Genomic DNA, 20,758 nt, shown 5'->3' with positions numbered 1-20,758 from the left:
GCGGCTTCCGGCGCGCGGAAGTGACGTCGGCGGAAGGCGCCGCGCGGAGCCCGGAGTAGCCGCCGGCCATGGCGCCCACCATCCAAACGCAAGCGCAGCGCGATGAGCCGGGGCACCGGTAACGGCCGTGACGTCACCGCCGTGACGTCACCATGCCGAGGGGGGGGGGCCGCCCGCGGTGGTGGGGGGTGTGGGATTCCCCCGTGACGTCACGCTCGCGGCGGGAGGCAGATAACGGGGTCTCCCCGTGACGTCACGGAGGCGTTCGGGGGGCCCTGGTGACGTCATGACGCGCCCCCCCCCCCTCCCCGCAGGCCGAGCTCGCACCGGACCCTCCCGGAGAGGTGAGGCTGGGGGGGGGGGGGGGTTTGGGGGGGTCTGGGGGGGTCTGGGGGGGTCCCCGGGCCGGGGCTGGGGTGAGTGGGGGGATGGGGGGGACCCCGGGGTGCGGGGGGACCCCCGAGCCCGGTTTGGGGACCCCCGGGGTTTGGGGACCCCCGGGGATTGGGGACCCCTGACCCCGGGGTTTGGGGACCCCCCTGAGCTTGGGGACCCCTGACCCGTTTTTGGGGACCCCTGACCCGGTTTTGGGGTCCCTAACCCCATTTTTGGGACCCCTGACCCATTTTTGGGGACCCCTGACCCGGATTGGGGTCCCCTGACCCCTTTTTGGGGCCTCCCGAACCCATTTTGGGGACCCCTGACCCGGTTTTGGGGACCCCCGAGCCCGGTTTGGGGACACCTGACCCCGCTTTTGGGGACCCCCGAGCCCATTTTGGGGACCCTCGAGCCCGGTTTGGGGACCCCCCTGAGTTTGGGATTCCCTGACCCGGTTTTGGGGACCCCCGACCCCATTTTGGGGTCCCCTGACCCCGGAGTCTGGAGACCCCCGGGGTTTGGGGACCCCTGACCCCTTTCTGGGGACCCCCGAACCCGGTTTGGGGACCCCCGAGCTCGTTTTGGGGACCCCCCTGAGTTCGGGGACCTCTGAGCCCGGTTTGGGGACCCCCGACCCCATTTTGGGGACCCCCGACCCCATTTTGGGGACCCCCAGAGTTTGGGGACCCCCAAGTCCATTTTGGGGACCCCCGGGATTTGGGGTCCCTTTCCCGTTTTTGGGGACCCCCCTGAGTTTGGGGCCCCCCAAACCCGTTTTTGGGGACCCCTGACCCATTTTGGGGACCCCTGACCCATTTTTGGGGTCCCTTTCCCGTTTTTGGGGCCCCTGACCCATTTTTGGGGTCCCTTTCCCGTTTTTGGGGACCCCTGACCCATTTTGGGGACCCCTGACCCGTTTTTGGGGTCCCTTTCCCGTTTTTGGGGTCCCTTTCCCGTTTTTGGGGTCCCTTTCCCGTTTTTGGGGACCCCTGACCCGTTTTGGGGGTCCCTTTCCCGTTTTAGGGGACCCCCAAACCCATTTTGGGGTCCCTTTCCCGTTTTTGGGGCCCCTTTCCCGTTTTTGGGGACCCCTGACCCATTTTTGGGGTCCCTTTCCCGTTTTTGGGGTCCCTTTCCCGTTTTTGGGGCCCCTGACCCGTTTTTGGGGTCCCTTTCCCATTTTGGGGTCCCTTTCCCGTTTTTGGGGACCCCTGACCCGTTTTTGGGCACCCCTGACCCGTTTTGGGGGTCCCTTTCCCGTTTTTGGGGACCCCTGACCCGTTTTGGGGGTCCCTTTCCCGTTTTTGGGGTCCCTTTCCCGTTTTTGGGGACCCCTGACCCGTTTTGGGGTCCCTTTCCCGGTTTTGGGGACCCCTGACCCGTTTCTGGGGTCCCTTTCCCGTTTTTGGGGACCCCTGACCCGGTTTTGGGGTCCCTTTCCCGTTTTTGGGGTCCCTTTCCCGTTTTTGGGGACCCCTGACCCGGTTTTGGGGTCCCTTTCCCGTTTTCTCCGCAGGTCCGGGGTCGTTTGCCGGGTCAAGTTCTGCAACAGCCTCCCCGACATCCCCTTCGACCCCAAATTCATCACCTACCCCTTCGACCAGAGCAGGTCTGGGGGGGTCCTGGGGCGGTTTTGGGGTGTCCTGGGGCGGTTTTGGGGTGTCCTGGGCTGGTTTTGGGGTGATTTGTGCTGGTTTGGGGGTGATTTGGGGCGGTTTTGGGGCAGTTTTGGGGTGATTTGTGCTGGTTTTGGGGTGTCCTGGGGTGGTCTTGGGGTGTTTTGTGCTGATTTTGGGGTGTTTTGGGGTGATTTGTGGTGATTTTGGGGCGGTTTTGGGGTGTCCTGGGGCGGTTTTGGGGTGATTTGTGTTGATTTTGGGGTGTTGGGGCTGGTTTGGGGTGTTCTGTGCTGGTTTTGGGGTGATTTGTGCTGATTTTGGGGTGATTTGTGCTGGTTTGGGGGTGTTGGGGCTGGTTTTGGGGTGATTTGTGTTGATTTTGGGGTGTTGGGGCTGGTTTGGGGTGTTCTGTGCTGGTTTTGGGGTAATCTGTGCTGATTTTGGGGTGATTTGCGCTGATTTTGGGGTGTTTTGGGGTGATTTGTGGTGATTTTGGGGCGGTTTTGGGGTGTCCTGGGGCGGTTTTGGGGTGTTGGGGCTGATTTTGGGGTGTTTGTGCTGGCTTTGGGGTGATTTGTGCTGATTTTGGGGTGTCCTGTGGTGGTTTTGGGGACCCCCTGTGGCCTCAGGGAGCTGTTGGGGCTGTTTTGGGGTAATTTGTGCTGATTTTGGGGTGGTTTCTGCTGATTTTGGGGTGTTTTGGGGCGGTTTTGGGGCGGTTTTGGGGTGTTTTGTGGCGGTTTTGGGGTGATTTGTGCTGATTTTGGGGTGTTTTGGGGTGATTTGTGCTGGTTTTGGGGTGTTTTTGGCTGGTTTTGGGGTGATTTGTGCTGATTTTGGGGTGTTTTGGGCAGGTTTGTGCAGTACAAGGCGACGTCTCTGGAGAAGCAGCACAAACACGATTTGCTGACGGAGCCGGACCTGGGCGTCACCATCGACCTCATCAACCCCGACACGTATCGCATCGACCCCGGGGGTGTGTGCGTGGGGGGAGCCTGCAGTGACCCCAAATCACCCTGAAACTGACCCAAAACTGCCCCTGAAACTGACCCAAAATCAGCCAGAAACTGACCCTGAAATCACCCTGAAACTGACCCAAAATCACCCTGAAACTGACCCAAAAACAACCAGAAACTGACCCTGAAATCACCCAGAAACTGACCCTGAACTGACCCCAAATCACCCTGAAACTGACCCAAAATCAACCAGGAACTGCCCTAAAATCACCCAGAAACTGACCCTGAAATCACCCAGAAACTGACCCTGAACTGACCCTGAACTGCCCCAAAATCACCCAGAAATCACCCAGAAATCACCCTGAACTGACCCCAAATCACCCTGAAACTGACCCAAAACTGCCCCTGAAGTCACCCAGAAACTGACCGTGAGCTGACCCTGAGTTGACCCTAAATCACCCTGAAACTGACCCAAAATCAGCCAAAAACTGACCCAAAATCAGCCAGAAACTGACCCTGAAGTGACCCCAAATCACCCAGAAACAGCCCCAGATCTGCCCCAGAAATCACCCCAAAATCACTTCAAAATCACCCAGAAATCACCCAAAAACTGCCCCTGAAATCGCCTCAAAATCACCCAGAAACAGCCCCAGAACTGACCCTGAAATCACCCCAAAATCACCCTGAAATCACCCAGAAATCACCCTGAAATCACCCCAAAATCACCCAGAAATCACCCAGAATCAGCCCCTGAAATCACCCCAAAATCCCCCAAAATCAGCCCCAAAATCCCCCAAAATCAGCCCCAAAATCCCCCAGAATCAGCCCCTGAAATCCCCCCAAAATCCCCCAAAATCAGCCCCTGAAATCCCCCCAAAATCAGCCCCAAAATCCCCCAAAATCCCCCAAAATCCCCCAAAATCCCCCAGAATCAGCCCCTGAAATCCCCCCAAAATCCCCCAGAATCAGCCCCTGAAATCCCCCCAAAATCCCCCAAAATCAGCCCCTGAAATCCTCCCAAAATCAGCCCGAAAATCCCCCAAAATCCCCCAAAATCAGCCCCAAAGTCACCCAAAATCCCCCAAAATCAGCCCCAAAATCAGCCCCAAAATCCCCCAAAATCAGCCCCAAAATCCCCCAAAATCAGCCCCAAAATCCCCCCAAAATCCCCCAGAATCAGCCCCAAAATCCCCCCAAAATCCCCCAGAATCAGCCCCAAAATCCCCCAAAATCAGCCCCTGAAATCCCCCAAAATCAGCCCCAAAGTCACCCAAAATCCCCCAGAATCAGCCCCAAAATCCCCCCAAATCAGCCCCAAAATCCCCCCAAATCAGCCCCAAAGTCACCCAAAATCCCCCCAAATCAGCCCCAGAATCCCCCCAGAATCAGCCCCAAAGTCACCCAAAATCCCCCCAAAATCCCCCAAATCCCCCAGAATCAGCCCCAGAATCCCCCCGGATCCCCCCAGCTCCGTTTGTTCCCGGGGGTTTCGGTTTTGGGGTTCCCGAGCTCTGGGGCTGCCCCAACCCAACCCCGACCCCCCAAAAACCCCACAGGGACCCCCCAAAACCCCCACAGGGACCCCAAAAACCCCACAGGGACCCCCCAAAACCCCCCCAAAACCCCACAGGGACCCCCCAAAACCCCCACAGGGACCCCCCAAAAACCCCCCAAAACCCCACAGGGACCCCAAAACCCCACAGGGACCCCCCAAAAACCCCCAAAATCCCACAGGGACCCCAAAACCCCACAGGGACCCCCCAAAAACCCCCAAAATCCCACAGGGACCCCAAAACCCCACAGGGACCCCCCAAAACCCCCCAAAATCCCACAGGGACCCCAAAAACCTGACAGGGACCCCCCAAAAACCCCACAGGGACCCCCCAAAACCCCACAGGGACCCCCCAAAACCCCCTAAAACCCCACAGGGACCCCAAAACCCCACAGGGACCCCAAAACCCCACAGGGACCCCCCAAAACCCCACAGGGACCCCAAAACCCCAGATTCGGGGTGAATTCCCGGATTTGGGGTGAATTCCTGGATTGGGGTGAATTCCCTGATTTCCAGTGACATTCCCGGATTTTGGGGTGAATTCCCGTTTTTGGGGTGAATTCCCAGATTTTGGGGTGAATTCCCTGATTTGGGGTGAATTCCCTGATTTCCAGTGAATTCCTGGATTTTGGGTGAATTCCGGATTTGGGGTGAATTTCAGGATTTGGGTGAATTCCCTGATTTTCAGTGAATTCCCGGATTTCTGGTGAATTCCTGATTTTGGGTGAATTCTTGATTTGGGGTGAATTCCGGGATTTTGGGGTGAATTCCGGGGATTTTGGTTCATTCCCTGATTTTGGGGTGAATTCCGGGGATTTTGGTTCATTCCCGTTTTTGGGGTGAATTCCGGGGATTTTGGGGTGAATTCCGGGGATTTTGGTTCATTGCCGTTTTTGGGGTGAATTCCGGGGATTTTGGTTCATTCCCATATTTTGGGGTGAATTCCGGGGATTTTGGTTCATTCCCTGATTTTGGGGTGAATTCCGGGGATTTTGGTTCATTCCCTGATTTTGGGGTGAATTCCGGGGATTTTGGGGTGAATTCCGGGGATTTTGGTTCATTCCCTGATTTTGGGGTGAATTCCGGGGTTTTTGGGGTGAATTCCGGGGATTTTGGTTCATTGCCGTTTTCCCGCAGTTCTCCTGGACCCTGCGGATGAGAAGCTGCTGGAGGAGGAGATCCAGGCACCCACCAGCTCCAAGAGGTGACACCCCAAAAACTGCACAGGGGGGTCCCTGAACCCCAAAAACTGAACAGGGGGGTCCCTGAACCCCAAAAACTGAACAGGGGGGGTCCCTGAACCCCAAAAACTGAACAGGGGGGTCCCTGAACCCCAAAAACTGCCCTGGGGGGTCCCTGAACCCCAAAAACTGCACAGGGGGGGTCCCTGAACCCCAAAAACTGAACAGGGGGGTCCCTGAACCCCAAAAACTGCCCTGAGGGGGTCCCTGAACCCCAAAAACTGAACAGGGGGTCCCTGAACCCCAAAAACTGAACAGGGGGTCCCTGAACCCCAAAAACTGCACAGGGGGGTCCCTGAACCCCAAAAACTGAACAGGGGGGTCCCTGAACCCCAAAAACTGCCCTGGGGGGGTCCCTGAACCCCAAAAACTGCACAGGGGGGGTCCCTGAACCCCAAAAACTGAACAGGGGGGTCCCTGAACCCCAAAAACTGCCCTGAGGGGGTCCCTGAACCCCAAAAACTGAACAGGGGGTCCCTGAACCCCAAAAACTGCACAGGGGGGTCCCTGAACCCCAAAAACTGAACAGGGGGGTCCCTGAACCCCAAAAACTGCCCTGGGGGGGTCCCTGAACCCCAAAAACTGCCCTGAGGGGGTCCCTGAACCCCAAAAACAGAACAGGGGGGTCCCTGAACCCCAAAAACTGAACAGGGGGGTCCCTGAACCCCAAAAACTGAACAGGGGGGTCCCCAAATCCTTCCTGGGGGTCCCCAAACCCCAAATCCCCCTGGGGGTCCCCCCAATCCCAATCCCCCAATCCCAATCCCCTGATCCTGATCCCAATCCCAATATCCCAATCTCCCAATCTCCCAATCCCGCCGGTCCCAGCAGCAATCCCAATCCCGATATCCCGATATCCCGATATCCCGATATCCCGATATCCCGATATCCCGATATCCCGATATCCCGATATCCTCAGGTCCCAGCAGCACGCCAAGGTGGTGCCGTGGATGCGCAGCAGCAATCCCAATATCCCGATATCCCAATATCCCAATATCCCGATATCCCGATATCCCGATATCCCAATATCCCGATATCCCAATATCCCGATATCCCGATATCCCAATATCCCAATATCCCGGTATCCCAATATCCCGATATCCCAATATCCCGATATCCCGATATCCCGATATCCCGATATCCCGATATCCCAATATCCCAATATCCCGATATCCCAATATCCCGATATCCCGATATCCCAATATCCCGATATCCCCCAGGTCCCAGCAGCACGCCAAGGTGGTGCCGTGGATGCGCAGCAGCAATCCCAATATCCCAATATCCCGATATCCCAATATCCCGATATCCCGATATCCCTCAATCCCGATATCCCTCAATCCCGATATCCCTCAATCCCCGCAGGTCGCAGCAGCACGCCAAGGTGGTGCCGTGGATGCGCAGCAGCAATCCCAATATCCCAATCCCAATCCCGATATCCCTCAATCCCGATATCCCTCAATCCCGATATCCCTCAATCCCGATATCCCTCAATCCCGATATCCCGATATCGTAATATCCCGATATCCCGATATCCCGATATCCCGATATCCCAATCCAATCCCGATATCCCGCAGGTCCCAGCAGCACACCAAGGTGGTTCCGTGGATGCGCAGCAGCAATCCCAATATCCCAATATCCCAATATCCCGATATCCCAATATCCCGATATCCCGATATCCCGATATCCTGATATCCCGATATCCCTCAATCCCGATATCCCGATATCCCTCAATCCCGATATCCCGATATCCCGATATCCCGATATCCCAATCCCGATATCCCCAGATCCCAGCAGCACGCCAAGGTGGTTCCGTGGATGTGCAGCAGCAATCCCAATATCCCGATATCCCGATATCCCAATATCCTGATATCCCAATATCCCAATCCCGATATCCCAATATCCTGATATCCCGATATCCCAATATCCCGATATCCCGATATCCCAATATCCCGATATCCCGATATCCCAATATCCCAATATCCCAATATCCCGATATGCCAATATCCCGATATCCCGATATCCCAATATCCCGATATCCCGATATCCCGATATCCCAATATCCCGATATCCCGATATCCCGATATCCCCCCAGGTCCCAGCAGCACGCCAAGGTGGTGCCGTGGATGCGCAGCAGCAATCCCAATATCCCAATCCCAATCCCGATATCCCTCAATCCCGATATCCCTCAATCCCGATATCCCGATATCCCGATATCCCGATATCCCTCAATCCCGATATCCCTCAATCCCGATATCCCGATATCCTAATATCCCGATATCCCGATATCCCGATATCCCAATCCAATCCCGATATCCCGCAGGTCCCAGCAGCACGCCAAGGTGGTGCCGTGGATGCGCAGCAGCAATCCCAATATCCCAATATCCCGATATCCTGATATCCCGATATCCCTCAATCCCGATATCCCGATATCCCGATATCCCGATATCCCGATATCCTGATATCCCGATATCCCTCAATCCCGATATCCCGATATCCCGATATCCCAATATCCCGATATCCCGATATCCCGATATCCCGATATCCCGATATCCCGATATCCCGATATCCCCCCCAGGTCCCAGCAGCACGCCAAGGTGGTGCCGTGGATGCGCAGCAGCAATCCCAATATCCCTCAATCCCGATATCCCGATATCCCGATATCCCAATATCCCGATATCCCAATCCAATCCCGATATCCGCAGGTCGCAGCAGCACGCCAAGGTGGTGCCGTGGATGCGCAGCAGCAATCCCAATCCCGATCCCGATATCCCGATATCCCAATCCCGATATCCCAATATCCCCAGGTCCCAGCAGCACGCCAAGGTGGTTCCGTGGATGCGCAGCAGCAATCCCAATATCCCGATATCCCAATATCCCGATATCCCGATATCCCCCCCAGGTCCCAGCAGCACGCCAAGGTGGTGCCGTGGATGCGCAGCAGCAATCCCAATCCCGATATCCCAATATCCCAATATCCCAATATCCCGATATCCCGATATCCCGATATCCCAATATCCCGATATCCCGATATCCCGATATCCCGATATCCCTCAATCCCTCAATCCCTCAATCCCCGCAGGTCGCAGCAGCACGCCAAGGTGGTGCCGTGGATGCGCAGCAGCAATCCCAATCCCGATCCCGATATCCCAATATCCCGATATCCCAATATCCCGATATCCCGATATCCCGATATCCCCCGCAGGTCCCAGCAGCACGCCAAGGTGGTGCCGTGGATGCGCAGCAGCAATCCCAATATCCCTCAATCCCTCAATCCCTCAATCCCGATATCCCGATATCCCAATCCAATCCTGATATCCCGATATCCCGATATCCCAATCCAATCCCGATATCCCAATATCCCGATATCCCGATATCCCTCAATCCCGATATCCCTCAATCCCCGCAGGTCCCAGCAGCACGCCAAGGTGGTGCCGTGGATGCGCAAGACCGAGTACATCTCCACCGAGTTCAACCGCTACGGAGTGAGCAACGAGAAACCCGAGGTCAAGTGAGTGACAAAAACGGGATTGGGGGATTTGGGGGATTTGGGGGGAATTTGGGGGATTTTTGGGGGATTTTGGGGGGATTTTGGGGGATTTTGGGAGAATTTTTGGGGCATTTTGGGGATTTTGGGGGAATTTTGGGGGAATTTTGGGGCCATTTTTGGGGCATTTTTGGGGGATTTTGGGGATTTTGGGGGATTTTGGGGGAATTTTGGGGGAATTTTGAGGATTTTGGGGGAATTTTGGGGATTTTGGGGGAATTTTGGGGGAATTTTGGGGGAATTTTGGGGATTTTGGGGGAATTTTGGGGATTTTGGGGGAATTTTGGGGGAATTTTGGGGGAATTTGGGGGGATTTTGGGGGAATTTTGGGGGAATTTTGGGGGAATTTGGGGGGATTTTGGGGATTTTGGGGGAATTTTGGGGGAATTTTGGGGGAATTTGGGGGAATTTTGGGGCCATTTTTGGGGCATTTTGGGGGGATTTTGGGGATTTTTGGGGAATTTTTGGGGGATTTTGGGGGAATTTTAGGGGAATTTTGGGGATTTTGGGGGAATTTTGGGGATTTTGGGGGAATTTTGGGGGAATTTGGGGGGATTTTGGGGGAATTTTGGGGGGATTTTGGGGGAATTTTGGGGGGATTTTGGGGCCATTTTTGGGGCATTTTGGGGGAATTTTGGGGGAATTTTGGGGGGATTTTGGGGCCATTTTGGGGGCATTTTTGGGGGATTTTTGGGTGATTTTTGGGTGATTTTTGGGGGATTTTAGGGGATTTTTGGGGGATTTTGGGGTTGTTTTGGGTGATTTTTGGGGGATTTTAGGGGATTTTTGGGGGATTTTGGGGTTGTTTTGGGTGATTCTTAGGTGATTTTGGGGGGATTTTAGGATTATTTTGACGAGATTTTTGGGGGATTTTGGGGGGATTTTTGGGAGATTTTGGGTGATTTTTGGGTGATTTTTGGGTTGTTTTGGGGTGATTTTGGGTTGTTTTGGGGTCGTTTTGGGTGATTTTTGGCTGATTTTGGGGAGATTTTAGGAGGATTTTGACGAGATTTTTGGGGGATTTTGGGAGGATTTTAGAGGGATTTTGGGGGATTTTAGGGGATTTGGGGGATTTTGGGGGGATTTTGGGGGAATTTTGCAGGATTTTGGGGCCATTTTTGGGGCATTTTTGGGGGATTTTGGGTGATTTTTGGGGGAATTTTGGGGGGATTTTGGGTTGTTTTGGGGTGATTTTGGGGTGTTTTGGGGTCGTTTTGGGTGATTTTTGGGGTGATTTTGGGCTGTTTTGGGGTCGTTTTGGGGGATTTTCGGTGATTTTGGGGGAATTTTAGGAGGATTCTGACGAGATTTTTGGGGGATTTTGAGAGGATTTTAGAGGGATTTTGGGGGATTTTGTGGGAATCTTTGGGAATTTTGGGGATTTTGGGGGATTTTTGGAGGATTTTAGGTGATTTTGGGGTGATTTTGGGGTGTTTTGGGGTCGTTTTGGGTGATTTTTGGCTGATTTTTGGGGGATTTTAGGAGGATTTTGATGAGATTTTTGGGGGATTTTGGGAGGAATTTAGAGGGATTTTGGGGGATTTTGTGGGAATCTTTGGGAATTTTGGGGAATTTGGGGGGTTTTGGGGGATTTTTGGGGGATTTTTGGGGGATTTTTGGAGGATTTTGGGGGATTTTTGGGGGATTTTGGGGGACTTTTGGGGGATTTTTAGGTGATTTTGGGGGATTTTAGGTGATTTTGGGGGGATTTTAGGAGGATTCTGACGAGATTTTTGGGGGATTTTGAGAGGATTTTAGAGGGATTTTGGGGGATTTTGTGGGAATCTTTGGGAATTCTGGGGAATTTGGGGGATTTTGGGGGATTTTTGGGGGATTTTAGGAGGATTTTGGGGGATTTTGGGGGGATTTTGGGTGATTTTTGGGTGATTTTGGGGGATTTTGGGGGATTTTTAGGTGATTTTGGGGGGATTTTAGGAAGATTTTGATGAGATTTTTGGGGGATTTTGGGAGGATTTTAGAGGGATTTTGGGGGATTTTTTGGGAATCTTTGGGAATTTTGGGGAATTTGGAGGATTTGGGGGGATTTTTGGGGGATTTTTGGAGGATTTTGGGGGATTTTTGGGGATCTGGGGGATTTTTGGGGGATTTTGGGTGATTTTGGGGGGATTTTAGGGGACTTTTGGGGGCTTTTTGGGGGATTTTTGGGGGATTTTAGGAGGATTTTGATGAGATTTTGGGGGGATTTTGGAGGATTTTGGGGGATTTTGAGGTGGGTTCTGGGGTGATTTTTGGCTGATTTGGGGGGATTTTGGCTGAATTTTGGGGGATTTGGGATTTTTGGGGGAATTTGGAAGATTTTGACGAGATTTTTGAGGGATTTTGGGAGGATTTTGGGGGATTTTTGCGGGGGTTTGGGGGGATTCTGGGGGGAATTTGGGGGTTTTGGGGGATTTTTGGAGAATTTTGGGGGATTTTGGGGGAATTTGGGGTGGATTTTGGGTGGATTTTGGGAGGATTTGGGGGGATTTTGGGTGATTTTGGGTTATTTTGAGGTGGTTTCTGGGGTGGTTTTTGGGAGATTTTGGGGGATTTTGGGGTATTTTGGGGGATTTAGAGCGATTTTGGGTGATTTTTAAGTGATTTTGGCTGATTTTTGGGTGATTTTGGGTAGTTTGGGGTGATTTTGGCTGATTTTGGGGTGATTTTGGGGTGATTCTGGATGTTTTTGGGGTGATTTTGGCTGATTTTGGCTGATTTTGGGTGATTTTGGGGTGATTCTGGATGTTTTTGGGGTGGTTTTGGGGTGGTTTTGGGGTGATTTGGGGTGATTTTGGGCTGATTTTGTGTGACTTTGGGCTGATTTTGGATGATTTTGGGGTGGTTTGGGGTGATTTTGGCTGATTTGGGGTGATTTTGGATGATTTTGGATGATTTTGGGGTGATTTTGTGTGATTTTGTGTGATTTTGGGCTGATTTTGGATGATTTTGGATGATTTTGGATGATTTTGGGGTGATTTTGGGGTGATTTGGGGTGATTTTGGGGTGATTTTTTCTGATTTTGGCTGATTTGGGGGTGGTTTTGCCTGACTTTGGGTGTTTTTGAGGTGATTTGGGGTGTTTTTGGGGTGATTTTGTCTGATTTTGGGGTGATTTTGTCTGATTCTCTGTGTTTTCGGGGTGTTTTTGTCTGATTCTGGATGTTTTTGATTCTGTGTGGTTTTGGGGTGATTTTGTCTGATTTTGGCTGATTTTGGGTGATTTTGGGGTGATTCTGGATGTTTTTGGGGTGGTTTTGGGGTGATTTTGGCTGATTTTGGCTGATTTTGGGGTGATTTTGTCTGATTTTGTCTGATTCTGTGTGTTTTTGGGGTGATTTTGGGTGTTTTTGGGGTGATTTTGTCTGATTCTGTGTGTTTTTGGGGTGATTTTGGCTGATTTTGGGGTGATTTTGTTTGATTTTTGTCTGATTTTGGTGTTTTTGGGGTGATTTTGGCTGATTTCTGGGTGTTTTGGGGTGATTTTGTTTGGTTTTTATCTGATTCTGTGTGTTTTCAGGGTGATTTTGTCTGATTTTGGGGTGATTTTGGGCTGATTTTGGTGGTTTTGGTGTGGTTTTGTCTGATTCTGGGGTATTTTTGGGCTGTTTTTATCTGATTCTGGTGCTTTTGGTGTGATTTTGTCTGATTTTGGGGTGTTTTTGGGATATTTTTATCTGATTTTGGTGGTTTTGGGGTGATTTTGTCTGATTTTGGGGTGTTTTGGGGCTGTTTTTACCTGATTCTGGTGTTTTTGGGGTGTTTTTGTCTGATTTCTGTGTGTTTTTGGGGTGTTTTTGTCTGATTCTGGTGTTTTTGGGGTGCTCTGACAGGATTGGGGTGTCGGTGAAGCAGCAGTTGGGGTGATTCCTGGGTGTTTTCGGGGTGTTTTTGTCTGATTTTGGGGTGTTTTTGTCTGATTTTGGTATGATTTGGGGTGATTTGGGGTGATTTCTGGGTGTTTTTGTGTGTTTTTGGGCTGTTTTTATCTGATTCTGGTGGTTTTGGGGTGATTTCTGGGTGTTTTTGTGTGTTTTTGGGCTGTTTTTCTCTGATTCTGGTGTTTTTGGGGTGATCTGCCAGGATTGGGGTGTCGGTGAAGCAGCAGTTGGGGTGATTTCTGGGTGTTTTCAGGGTGTTTTTGTCTGATTTCGGGGTGTTTTGGGGTGATTTCTGGGTGTTTTTGGGGTGTTTTTGTCTGATTTTGGTATGATTTGGGGTGATTTGGGGTGATTGGGTGTTTCTGGGTGTTTTTGGGGTGTTTTTGTCTGATTTTGGTATGATTTGGGGTGATTTGGGGTGATTTCTGTGTGGTTTTGGGCTGGTTTTGGGCTGTTTTGACCTGATTCTGGTGTTTTTGGGGTGCTCTGTCAGGATTGGGGTGTCGGTGAAGCAGCAGTTGGGGTGATTTCTGGGTGTTTTTGTGTGTTTTTGGGCTGTTTTTCTCTGATTCCGGTGTTTTTGGGGTGCTCTGACAGGATTGGGGTGTCGGTGAAGCAGCAGTTGGGGTGATTTCGGGGTGTTTTCGGGGTGTTTTTGTCTGATTTCGGGGTGTTTTGGGGTGATTTGGGGTGATTTCTGGGTGTTTTTGGGGTGTTTCTGTGTGTTTTTGGGCTGTTTTTACCTGATTCCGGTGGTTTTGGTATGATTTGTCAGGATTGGGGTGTCAGTGAAGCAGCAGTTGGGGTGATTTGGGGTGATTTCTGTGTGGTTTTGGGGTGTTTTTCTCTGATTCCGGTGTTTTTGGGGTGATTTGGGGTGATTTCTGGGTGATTTTGTGTGTTTTTGGGCTGTTTTTGGGCTGTTTTTACCTGATTCCGGTGTTTTTGGGGTGATCTGACAGGATTGGGGTGTCGGTGAAGCAGCAGTTGGGGTGTTTTGGGGTGATTTGGGGTGATTTCTGGGTGTTTTCGGGGTGTTTTTGTCTGATTTCGGGGTGTTTTGGGGTGATTTGGGGTGATTTGGGGTGATTTCTGTGTGTTTTTGGGGTGTTTTTACCTGATTCTGGTGTTTTTGGTATGATCTGCCAGGATTGGGGTGTCGGTGAAGCAGCAGTTCACAGAGGAGGAGATTTACAAGGACAGGGACAGTCAGATCGCGGCCATCGAGAAAACCTTCGAGGACGCCCAGAAAGCGGTGGGGAATTGGGGGTTTTGGGGGGTTTTGGGGGATTTTGGGGGGTTTTGGGTGGATTTGAGGGATTTTGGGTGATTTTGGGGGGTTTTGGGTGGATTTCAGGGGATTTTGGGGGATTTTGGGTGGATTTGAGGGATTTTGGGGGATTTTGGGGGGTTTTGGGTGGATTTCAGGGGATTTTGGGGGATTTTGGGGGATTTTTGCGGGACTTTGGGTGGATTTTGGGGGATTTTGGGGGGTTTTGGGTGGATTTGGGGGATTTTGGGGGATTTTGGGTGGATTTCAGGGGATTTTGGGGGATTTTGGGTGGATTTGGGTGGATTTGGGGGATTTTGGGGAGATTTGGGGGGGATTTTGGGGGGTTTTTGGGGTTTTTTTTGGATTTTTAGGGAATTTTGAGGGTTTTGGGGATTTTGGGGGGTTTGAGAGGATTTTGTGGATTTTGAGGAGTTTGGGGATTTTGGGGATTTTGAGGGGTTTGGGATTTTGGAGAGTTTTGGGGATTTTGGGGGGTTTTGGGGGATTTTGAGGGGTTTGGGGATTTTGAGGAGTTTTGGGGGATTTTGGGGGATTTGGGGATTTTGAGGGGTTTGGGGATTTTGTGGTATTTTGTGGGTCTCGGGGATTTTGGGGGTTTGGGGATTTTGGGGGGTTTGAGGTGTTTTGGGGATTTTGAGGAGTTTGGGGGATTTTGTGTGATTTTGGGGATTTTCATGGGTTTGGGGATTTGGGGGATTTTGGGGGGTTTTGGGATTTTGGGGGATTTTGGGGGGTTTTGGAGTGATTTTGGGGGATTTTGGGGGGTTTTGGAGTGATTTTGGGGGGTTTTGGGGGGTTTGAGGGGTTTTGGGGGTTTTGAGTGATTTTGGGGACTTTGGGGGGTTTGGGGGATTTTGGGGATTTTGAGGGGTTTTGGGGATTTTGTGGTGTTTTGGGGACTTTTGAGGCGTTTCTTGGCTGTTTTTTTGGGGTTTTTGGGTGATTTTCGGGGTTTTTTGGGGCGGGATTTGGGTGTTTGTGGGGGGTGATTTTGGGGCTGTTGGGGGTGACTTTGCCGGTGTTTTTGGGGTGAGTTTGGGGTTTTTTGGAGCTGTTTCTGGGGGGTCCTGGGGGGGTCCTGAGCCCCCTTTTCCCCCCCAGATCACACAGCACTACAGCAAACCCCGCGTCACCCCCCTGGAGGTGATGCCCGTGTTCCCCGACTTCAAGGTGGGTTTGGGGACCCCCAATCCCCCTTTTCCACCCCAAAATCTCAATTTACACCTCAAAATCCAACATTTCCCCCCCAAATCCAACATTTCCACCTCAAAATCCAACATTTCTCCCCAAAATCCAACATTTCCTCCCCCAAAATCCAACATTTCCACCTCAAAATCCAACATTTCCTCCCCAAAATCCAACATTTCCCCCCCAAATCCAACATTTCCACCCAAAATCCAACATTTCCTCCCCCAAAATCTCAATTTCCACCTTAAAATCCAACATTCCCCCCCAAATCCAACATTTCCTCCCCAAAATCCAACATTTCCCCCCCAAAATCCAACATTTCCCCCCCAAAATCCAACATTTCCACCCAAAATCCAACATTTCCTCCCCCAAAATCCAACATTTCCACTCTCAGAATCCAATTTTCCCTTTGAAACTCCCATTTCTCCCCTCCCCAAATCCCCTTTTTTCCACTCCCTAATTTTTTGTCCACTCCCCAAATCCCTCCCTCTTCCTATTCCCATTCCTAAAACCCCAGTTTTTCCTCATTTTTCCCCATTTTTTCCTCATTTTTTCCCCATTTTTTCCGTCGTTTTTGCTTCATTTTTCTCTCATTTTTCCCCATTTTTTTCTCGTTTTCCCCCCATTTTTTCCACATTTTTCTCCATTTTTTCCACATTTTTTTCCCTATTTTTTTCCTGATTTTTACCCTTTTTTTCCCTCATTTTTTCCTCTTTTTCCCCCAATTTTTTCCTATTTTCCCCACTTTTTCCCTCATTTTTCCCCAATTTTTACTTTATTTTTCCCCATTTTTCCCCCGTTTTTCCCCCCGTTTTTTCCCCAATATTTCCCCATTTTCTCCTCATTTTTTTTCTCATTTTTCCCCATTTTCCCCCGTTTTTTCCCTCATTTTTCCCCTCATTTTTCCCCATTTTTCCCCCGTTTTTTCCCCTGTTTTTTCCCCAATATTTCCCCATTTTCCCCTCATTTTTCCCCTCATTTTTCCCCATTTTTTCCCTGTTTTTCCCCATTTTTTTTCTTCATTTTTCTCTTGTTTTACCCATTTTTTCCCAATTTTCCCCGTTTTTCCCCCATTTTCCCCAGATGTGGATCAACCCCTGTGCCCAGGTGATTTTCGACTCCGACCCGGCGCCCAAGGACACCTCGGGGGCGGCGGCGCTGGAGATGATGTCCCAGGCCATGATCAGGTACCTTTGGGCACCCCAAAATCATCCAGGGGACCCCAAAATCCTCCTGGGGACCCCAAAATCCTCCTGGGCACCCCAAAATCCTTCCCTGGCACCCCAAAATCCCCTTTGGGCACCCCAAAATCCCCTTTGAGCACCCCAAAATCCTCCTGAGCGCCCCAAAATCCACCCTGAGCACCCCAAAATCCACCTTGAGCACCCCAAAATCCCCTTTGGGCACCCCAAAATCCACCCTGACCACCCCAAAATCATCCAGGGGACCCCAAAATCCCCTTTCTGCACCCCAAAATCCCCCCTGGACACCTCGGGGGCGGCGGCGCTGGAGATGATGTCCCAGGCCATGATCAGGTACTGGGGACCCCAAAATCCTCCTGAGCACCCCAAATCCACCCTGACACCCCAAAATCCACCCTGGGGACCCCAAAATCCCCTTTCTGCACCCCAAAATCCCCTTTGGGCACCCCAAAATCCACCCCGGACACCTCGGGGGCGGCGGCGCTGGAGATGATGTCCCAGGCCATGATCAGGTACCTTTGGGGACCCCAAAATCCACCCTGAGCACCCCAAAATCATCCAGGGGACCCCAAAATCCACCCTGGACACCCCAAAATCCACCCTGAGCACCCCAAATCCACCCTGGGGACCCCAAATCCCCGCAGGGGGATGATGGATGAGGAAGGGAACCAGTTCGTGGCCTATTTCCTGCCCGTGGAGGAGACGCTGATGGGCACCCCAAATCCATCCTGAGCACCCCAAATCCCCCCCAGACACCCCAAAATCCACCCTGAGCACCCCAAAATCCACCCTGAGCACCCCAAAATCCACCCTGGGCACCCCAAAATCCACCCTGAGCACCCCAAAATCCACCCTGAGCACCCCAAATCCACCCTGAGCACCCCAAATCCATCCTGAGCACCCCAAAATCCATCCTGGACACCCCAAATTCCACCCTGGACACCCCAAAATCCACCCTGAGCACCCCCAAATCCTGCCTGTCCCCGCAGGGGGATGATGGATGAGGAAGGGAACCAGTTCGTGGCCTATTTCCTGCCCGTGGAGGAGACGCTGATGGGCACCCCAAATCCATCCTGAGCACCCCAAATCCACCCCAGACACCCCAAAATCCACCCTGGGGACCCCAAATCCCCCCCAGACACCCCAAAATCCACCCTGGGGACCCCGAATCCCCCCCAGACACCCCAAAATCCACCCTGAACACCCCCAAATCCCCGCAGGGGGATGATGGATGAGGAAGGGAACCAGTTCGTGGCCTATTTCCTGCCCGTGGAGGAGACGCTGATGGGCACCCCAAATCCACCCTGAGCACCCCAAAATCCACCCTGAGCACCCCAAATCCACCCTGGGGACCCCAAATCCATCCTGAGCACCCCAAATCCACCCTGAGCACCCCAAAATCCCCTCTGGACACCCCCAAATCCTGCCTGTCCCTGCAGGGGGATGATGGATGAGGAAGGGAACCAGTTCGTGGCCTATTTCCTGCCCGTGGAGGAGACGCTGATGGGCACCCCAAATCCACCCTGAGCACCCCAAAATCCACCCTGAGCACCCCAAAATCCATCCTGAGCACCCCAAATCCACCCTGAGCACCCCAAATCCATCCTGGGGACCCCAAAATCCACCCTGGGGACCCCCAAATCCCCCCTGACCCCTCTGTCCCTGCAGGGGGATGATGGATGAGGAAGGGAACCAGTTCCTGGCCTATTTCCTGCCCGTGGAGGAGACGCTGATGGGCACCCCAAATCCACCCTGAGCACCCCAAATCCACCCTGAGCACCCCAAAATCCATCCTGGGGACCCCCAAATCCATCCTGAGCACCCCCAAATCCCCGCAGGGGGATGATGGATGAGGAAGGGAACCAGTTCGTGGCCTATTTCCTGCCCGTGGAGGAGACGCTGCGGAAGCGCAAGCGGGATCAGGAGGAAGATGTGGATTACGCCCCCGAGGATGTGTAAGGGGGGATTGGGGGGGACCCCAAAACCTGCCAGGGGTCCCCAAAACTCCACGGGAACCCTGAAAATAACGGGGGAGGGGGTTCAGGGTTGGTTGGGGTTGGAGGGTTCGCTGGGAAATGAGGAAATGGCCGAGAAATCCCAGATTTGGGGAGGAAATGGGGGTTTGGGGGGGTCCTTGGGATTGGGGGGGCCCTTGGGGTTGGGGGCTCCCCCGTGGGACTTTGGGGGGTCCTTGGGGTTGGGGGGTCCTGGAGTTTGGGGGTCCTGGAGTTTGGGGGGGTCCTTGGGATTGGGGGATCCTGGAGTTTGGGGGTCCTGGAGTTTGGGGGGGTCCTTGGGATTGGGGGGGTCCTTGGGGTTGGGGGTCCTTGGGATTGGGGGGTCCTGGAGTTTGGGGGTTCCTGGAGTTTGGAGGTCCTTGGGGTTGGGGTGGTCCTGGGGATTTGCGGGGTCCTTGGGGCTGGGGGCTCCCCTGTGGGACTTTGGGGGGTCCTTGGGGTTTGGGGTCCTGGAGTTTGGGGGGGTCCTGGGGGTTGGGGGGTCCCCATGGGACTTTGGAGGGTCCTTGGGGTTGAGGGGTCCTTGGGTTTGGGGGTCCTGGAGCTGGGGGGGTCCTGAAGTTTGGGGGGTCCTTGGGGTTGGGGGTCCTGGAGTTTGGGAGGTTCTTGGAGTTGGGGGGTCTTGGGATTGGGGATCTTTGGGATTGGGGGTCCTGGGGGCTCCCCCGTGGGACTTTGGGGGGTCCTTGAGTTTGGGGTGCCCTTGAGGTTGGGGGCTCTTTGGGGTTGGGGGTCCTTGGGGTTGGGGGGTCCTGGAGCTGGGGGGTCCTGAAGTTTGGGGGTCCTTGGGGTTGGGGGTCCCCCATGGGACTTTGGGGGTCCTGGAGTTTGGGGGGTCCTGGAGTTTTGGGGGGTTTTTGGGGTGGGGGAGGGTCCTTGGGGCTGGGGGGTCCTTTGGATTGGGGGGTCCTTGGGGTTGAGGGGTCCTGGAGTTTGGGGGTCCTGGAGTTTGGGGGGGTCCTTGGGATTGGGGGATCCTGGACTTTGGGGGGTCCTGGAGTTTGGGGGTCCTTGGGTTTGGGGGTCCCCCATGGGACTTTGGGGGGTCCTTGGGGCTGGGGGGCCCTTGGGGTTGGGGGGTCCCCTGTGGGACTTTGGGGGCTCTTTGGGATTGAGGGGTCCTTGGGGCTGGGGGTCCTTGGGTCGGGGGATCCTGGAGTTTGGGGGGTCCCCCATGGGACTTTGGGGGGTCCTTGGGATTTGGGGTCCTTGGGATTGGGGGGGTCCTTGAGTTTGGGGGGTCCTGGAGTTTGGGGGGTTTTTGGGGTTGGGGGGTCCTGAAGTTTGGGGTTCCTTGGGATTGGGGGTCCTGGGGCTGGGGGCTCCCCCGTGGGACTTTGGGGCAGTTTTTGGGGGGCTCCCCTGTGGGACTGGGGCAGTTTTGGGGCTCCCCTGTGGGATTTTGGGGCAGTTTTGGGGTTCCCCTGTGGGACTCTGGGGCAGTTTTGGGGCTCCCCTGTGGGACTCTGGGGCAGTTTTGGGGCTCCCCTGTGGGATTTTGGGGCAGTTTTGGGGCTCCCCTGTGGGATTTTGGGGCTCCCCTGTGGGACTGGGGCAGTTTTGGGGCTCCCCTGTGGGACTGGGGCAGTTTTGGGGCTCCCCTGTGGGACTGGGGCAGTTTTGGGGGCTCCCCTGTGGGATTTTGGGGCAGTTTTGGGGCTCCCCAGTGGGATTTTGGGGCAGTTTTGGGGTTCCCCTGTGGGATTTTGGGGCAGTTTTGGGGCTCCCCTGTGGGATTTTGGGGCAGTTTTGGGGCTCCCCTGTGGGATTTTGGGGCAGTTTTGGGGGGCTCCCCTGTGGGATTTTGGGGCAGTTTTGGGCTCCCCTGGGTGACTCTGGGGCAGTTTTGGGGCTCCCCTGTGGGACTGGGGCAGTTTTGGGGCTCCCCA

At 53.3% G+C, this 20,758-nt stretch overlaps 1 protein-coding gene and 1 long non-coding RNA gene across 5 annotated transcripts; one reads left to right on the top strand and one right to left on the bottom strand.

Moving 5' to 3' along the window:
* The first annotated feature begins 9 nt into the window (after positions 1 to 9).
* On the top strand, positions 10 to 18,828 carry PAF1 (PAF1 homolog, Paf1/RNA polymerase II complex component). Of its 4 annotated transcripts, XM_058859899.1 has the most exons (11): positions 10 to 118; positions 315 to 344; positions 1,895 to 1,987; positions 2,852 to 2,973; positions 5,643 to 5,709; positions 9,153 to 9,254; positions 14,317 to 14,422; positions 15,563 to 15,631; positions 16,733 to 16,840; positions 17,249 to 17,363; positions 18,690 to 18,825. In XM_058859899.1, exons 1-10 carry the CDS (start codon positions 69 to 71, stop codon positions 17,342 to 17,344), a joined length of 843 nt encoding a protein of 280 aa, XP_058715882.1. In that variant the 5' UTR covers positions 10 to 68; the 3' UTR covers positions 17,345 to 17,363; positions 18,690 to 18,825. The 4 variants fall into 4 exon arrangements, with proteins under 4 accessions (XP_058715882.1, XP_058715881.1, XP_058715883.1 ...); XM_058859898.1 differs by lacking the exon at positions 17,249 to 17,363 and having other exon boundaries at positions 16,733 to 16,836; positions 18,690 to 18,828; XM_058859900.1 differs by lacking the exons at positions 17,249 to 17,363; positions 18,690 to 18,825 and adding an exon at positions 17,496 to 17,598 and having other exon boundaries at positions 16,733 to 16,836.
* Positions 16,713 to 17,998, bottom strand: LOC131590057 (uncharacterized). The gene is made up of 3 exons (XR_009279942.1): positions 17,662 to 17,998; positions 17,189 to 17,207; positions 16,713 to 16,840 (listed from the first exon to the last, which is right to left on the bottom strand). It is a non-coding gene; the product is annotated as an uncharacterized LOC131590057 (long non-coding RNA).
* Positions 18,829 to 20,758: the final 1,930 nt, after the last annotated feature.

This window comes from Poecile atricapillus, chromosome 31 (genome assembly GCF_030490865.1).
Source record: "Poecile atricapillus isolate bPoeAtr1 chromosome 31, bPoeAtr1.hap1, whole genome shotgun sequence".
In the NCBI taxonomy this organism is placed as follows: Eukaryota; Metazoa; Chordata; class Aves; order Passeriformes; family Paridae; genus Poecile; species Poecile atricapillus.
Note: the sequence above shows the minus strand (reverse complement) of the source record. Positions and strands in the feature narration are given on the sequence as shown.